Source organism: Parambassis ranga, chromosome 9, assembly GCF_900634625.1.
Source record: "Parambassis ranga chromosome 9, fParRan2.1, whole genome shotgun sequence".
In the NCBI taxonomy this organism is placed as follows: Eukaryota; Metazoa; Chordata; class Actinopteri; family Ambassidae; genus Parambassis; species Parambassis ranga.
This window is the reverse complement of record NC_041030.1, coordinates 23,734,096-23,739,095: the sequence shown is the minus strand read 5'-3', so window position 1 is coordinate 23,739,095 and position 5,000 is coordinate 23,734,096. Positions and strand designations below refer to the sequence as shown.

Below are 5,000 nucleotides of genomic sequence, written 5' to 3'. Positions count from 1 at the left end.
TTAGCACTTCCTGTCCCCTCAGGTTGGAGCAGAGGAAGGTGGAGCTCAGTACCTGATGGAGGACTTGGACATGCGGTGGTTGATGATCAGGTAGGGCTGGTGGTATTTGGTGAAGACGGGCCATGGAACTGGGACTTTACTGCTGCCTCTGCTGGGATCCCTGGATGGGAGCAGAGCACTTTAATCAGACCAGCAGACGCAGTCTTGTTTTGGCAGTGTGTGTGCAGTGCATGCTGGGAGTTTACCCGGTCCTGGCGAAGTTGGTCCAGTAGGCGATCATGTAGCCTGACAGGTCCCGGTGGCGTGGGAAGTACAGCAGCGACATGGAGAAGGGTTTACCAAACAGGTACTGCAGGTCCTCGGCGTGCTCCGCCTCCACCCAGCGGGGGAACCCTGGGATACGTGTCTTCATGTTGAACAGGTAGGAGTAGGTACGGGCTCCACTGAGGGACAAACAGCCGAGCGGTCACACCTGCAGCTCAACTAAACACTGAAGCCTCTGTGGATGGATCAGAGCTGACCTGGAGTGGTTGGCGTGGAGCTGCAGGGCGCTCTGAGTCGGGACCAGGAACAGGAAGTCCGTCTCCATGTCTGCCACCGACTTCTTTACGCTGGCCTGCTCCGGGAACGGCCCCCAGGGAGCCGAATACACACTGTAGGCCGAGTCGATGGCAGCAGACCCCTTCTCTTTAGTCAGACCAGCCAGCAGACCCTTCACCTGCTTGCTGTCCTGGGACATAGGGACAGGTTAACCCTTCTATGCTAAGCTACGCTAACAGCCTGCATCTAAATGTCAGTACTCACACAGTGGTATCATTTCTCTGATTGATGGAGGGGACATCAACTCCGGCAAAGAAGTGTCCGTCCATGCTGTTGACCCCGGCCAGGTAGTCCACCTGTGCAGCGTTGTGGAACAGCTGACTGGGCTGGTCTGGAATGAAGTCGCCATCAATCACGGGAGCCAGTTCCAGGAGGTCCATGACCACGCCTGCAGAGAGAGGGTGGGGTTTATTGACCAGCGGTGCACGGGGCGGCGCCTCATGGTGAACGTGTCTGTTCTGACCTTTGCCCAGAATGAGCAGCACGTCGATTTTTCCCGCCATGGTCAGGCCAACCGGGTCAGTCATCTTCAGACATGTGATCATGTCGTCCTCGTTGCTCCTCCAGCAGCCCACTTTGCGAGCGATCTGCAGACAACAGAGGTGTCACAGCAGTGTGGATATTGCAGTGTGACAAACGGTGGCGGCGTGTCGACCTTCTTGGTGAGAGACATCGGATTCTTCTGCAGCGCCCACGGACTGAGCGCCACACCGCTCTGCGTGATCGCCCTGCGGAACAGGCCTTTACTGTGCGGGGACAGCATCTGGACAGACACACACCCACTGTTACTGACTGCACCTGAAGGCCTCCCCCATCAGTGGCCGTGACCCCTGACCTGGAAGCTGACACTGGCAGCTCCGGCTGATTGGCCAAAAATGGTGACGTTGTCGGGGTTTCCTCCAAACGCCTCGATGTTTCTGCGCACCCAGGAGAGGGCGGCGTGCTGGTCCCACAGGCCGAAGTTACCTGAGAGGGACGCAGACAATCACACTTCTACCTGACCTGATGACATCACACTCTGCCATCAGTTTGTTGTGTTGTTGTGTTGATCAGACCTGGCAGTCGAGCGTCTCCGGTGCTGAGGAATCCAAGTGTGCCGACCCTGTAGTTCACTGTGACCACAATGACTTCGCCCCTGTCAGCTATCTCCTTCCCATCATACAAAGAGTTTCCAAAGACCTCCACGTCGTTGGACGCCCCCAACAGGAAGGCGCCACCGAACAGGTACACCATCACTGGGAGGTTAGAGGACACTGCAGACAGACAGACATGTCTGTGAGCAGACTGTGTGTGTCTGAACTGTCTTTGTCTCAACCGAGTGTGTATGTCTGTATTGTATGTGTGTATGTGAGTGTCTATACAGTGTCTGTACTGTGTGTGTGTGTGTCTGTACTGTGTGTAAGTGTGTGTGTGTCTGTACTGTGTGTATGTGTGTGTGTGTGTGTCTTTACTGTGTGTGTGTCTATACTGTGTCTATACTGAGTGTGTCTGTACTGTGTCTGTACTGTGTGTGTGTGTCCTGTCTGTTTCTATACTAAATGTTTGTGTCTGTACTGAGTGTGTGTGTGTCTGTACTGTTTGTGTGTGTGTGTGTGTGTGTACTATGTATGTACTGTGTGTATGTCTGTATTCTTGTGTGTGTGAGTGTGTCTGTACTGTGTGTGTGTCTGTATTGTGTATGAGTGTGTCTGTACTGTGTGTGTATGAGTGTGTTTATACTGTGTCTACTGTTTGTGTGTGTGTGTCCTGTCTGTTTCTATACTAAATGTTTGTGTCTGTACTGTGTCTGTACTGTGTGTATGTGTCTGTCTGTACTGTGTGTGTGTCTGTACTGTGTTCTGTCTGTTTCTATACTAAATGTTTGTGTCTGTACTGTGTGTGTGTCTGTCTGTACTGTGCGTGTGTCCTGTCTGTTTCTATACCAAATGTTTGTGTCTGTACTGTCTGTACTGTGTGTGTGTCTGTACTGTGTCCTGTCTGTTTCTATACTAAATGTTTGTGTCTGTACTGTGTCTGTACTGTGTGTGTGTGTCTGTACTGTGCGTGTGTCCTGTCTGTTTCTATACTAAAAGTTTGTGTCTGTACTGTGTCTGTACTTTGTGTGTGTGTGTCTGTCGGTACTGTGCGTGTGTCCTGTCTGTTTCTATACTAAGTTTTTGTGTCTGTACTGCGTCTGTACTGTGCGTGTGTCTGTACTGTGTCCTGTCTGTTTCTATACTAAATGTTTGTGTCTGTACTGTGTCTGTACTGTGTGTGTGTGTGTGTCTGTACTGTGTGTGTGTCCTGTCTGTTTATATACTAAATGTTTGTGTCTGTACTGTGTCTGTACTGTGTGTGTGTCTGTACTGTGTGTGTGTGTTCTGTCTGTTTCTATACTAAATGTTTGTGTCTGTACTGTGTGTGTGTCTGTACTGTGGTGTCTGTTTCTATACTAAATGTTTGTGTCTGTACTGTGTCTGTACTGTGTGTGTGTCTGTCTGTACTGTGCGTGTGTCCTGTCTGTTTCTATACCAAATGTTTGTGTCTGTACTGTCTGTACTGTGTGTGTGTCTGTACTGTGTGTGTGTCTGTATTGTGTATGAGTGTGTCTGTACTGTGTGTGTATGAGTGTGTTTATACTGTGTCTACTGTTTGTGTGTGTGTCCTGTCTGTTTCTATACTAAATGTTTGTGTCTGTACTGTGTGTGTCTGTCTGTACTGTGCGTGTGTCCTGTCTGTTTCTATACCAAATGTTTGTGTCTGTACTGTCTGTACTGTGTGTGTGTCTGTACTGTGTCCTGTCTGTTTCTATACTAAATGTTTGTGTCTGTACTGTGTCTGTACTGTGTGTGTGTGTCTGTACTGTGCGTGTGTCCTGTCTGTTTCTATACTAAATGTTTGTGTCTGTACTGTGTGTGTGTCTGTACTGTGGTGTCTGTTTCTATACTAAATGTTTGTGTCTGTACTGTGTCTGTACTGTGTGTGTGTCTGTCTGTACTGTGCGTGTGTCCTGTCTGTTTCTATACCAAATGTTTGTGTCTGTACTGTCTGTACTGTGTGTGTGTCTGTACTGTGTCCTGTCTGTTTCTATACTAAATGTTTGTGTCTGTACTGTGTCTGTACTGTGTGTGTGTCTGTACTGTGTGTGTGTGTGTCTCTACTGTGCGTGTGTCCGGTCTGTTTCTATACTAAAAGTTTGTGTCTGTACTGTGTGTGTGTCTGTCTGTACCGTGTCTGTACTGAGTCAGACCTACAGCTCCTCCCCTGTGGAACAAAGATGTTCAGGTGTCCTGTGTCCTGTCTGTTTCTATACTAAATGTTTGTGTCTGTACTGTGTCTGTACTTTGTGTGTGTGTGTCTGTCGTTACTGTGCGTGTGTCCTGTCTGTTTCTATACTAAGTTTTTGTGTCTGTACTGCGTCTGTACTGTGCGTGTGTCTGTACTGTGTCCTGTCTGTTTCTATACTAAATGTTTGTGTCTGTACTGTGTGTGTGTGTCTGTACTGTGTGTGTGTCTGTACTGTGTTCTGTCTGTTTCTATACTAAATGTTTGTGTCTGTACTGTGTGTGTGTCTGTCTGTACTGTGCGTGTGTCCTGTCTGTTTCTATACCAAATGTTTGTGTCTGTACTGTCTGTACTGTGTGTGTGTCTGTACTGTGTCCTGTCTGTTTCTATACTAAATGTTTGTGTCTGTACTGTGTCTGTACTGTGTGTGTCTGTACTGTGTGTGTGTGTCTGTACTGTGCGTGTGTCCTGTCTGTTTCTATACTAAAAGTTTGTGTCTGTACTGTGTCTGTACTTTGTGTGTGTGTGTCTGTCGGTACTGTGCGTGTGTCCTGTCTGTTTCTATACTAAGTTTTTGTGTCTGTACTGCGTCTGTACTGTGCGTGTGTCTTTACTGTGTCCTGTCTGTTTCTATACTAAATGTTTGTGTCTGTACTGTGTCTGTACTGTGTGTGTGTGTGTCTGTACTGTGTGTGTGTCCTGTCTGTTTATATACTAAATGTTTTTGTCTGTACTGTGTCTGTACTGTGTGTGTGTCTGTACTGTGTGTGTGTGTTCTGTCTGTTTCTATACTAAATGTTTGTGTCTGTACTGTGTGTGTGTCTGTACTGTGGTGTCTGTTTCTATACTAAATGTTTGTGTCTGTACTGTGTCTGTACTGTGTGTGTGTCTGTCTGTACTGTGCGTGTGTCCTGTCTGTTTCTATACCAAATGTTTGTGTCTGTACTGTCTGTACTGTGTGTGTGTCTGTACTGTGTGTGTGTCTGTATTGTGTATGAGTGTGTCTGTACTGTGTGTATGAGTGTGTTTATACTGTGTCTACTGTTTGTGTGTGTGTCCTGTCTGTTTCTATACTAAATGTTTGTGTCTGTACTGTGTCTGTACTGTGTGTATGTGTCTGTCTGTACTGTGTGTGT

General features: G+C 47.6%; 1 protein-coding gene across 2 annotated transcripts in view; it reads right to left on the bottom strand.

Moving 5' to 3' along the window:
- Positions 1–5,000, bottom strand: part of LOC114441256 (bile salt-activated lipase-like) — an 8,029-nt gene that overhangs the window by 281 nt on the left and 2,748 nt on the right. Inside the window, exons 4-11 of one of the 2 annotated variants that reach the window (XM_028414068.1) lie at positions 1,656–1,853; positions 1,436–1,566; positions 1,256–1,363; positions 1,064–1,187; positions 805–988; positions 522–725; positions 246–443; positions 53–160 (exon numbers count right to left, since the gene is read on the bottom strand). In XM_028414068.1, coding sequence (XP_028269869.1) covers positions 53–160; positions 246–443; positions 522–725; positions 805–988; positions 1,064–1,187; positions 1,256–1,363; positions 1,436–1,566; positions 1,656–1,853 — 1,255 coding nt within the window. Of the gene's footprint in view, positions 1–52; positions 161–245; positions 444–521; positions 726–804; positions 1,188–1,255; positions 1,364–1,435; positions 1,567–1,655; positions 1,854–5,000 lie in introns of both variants that reach the window. The other variant, XM_028414067.1, reaches the window with a different exon arrangement.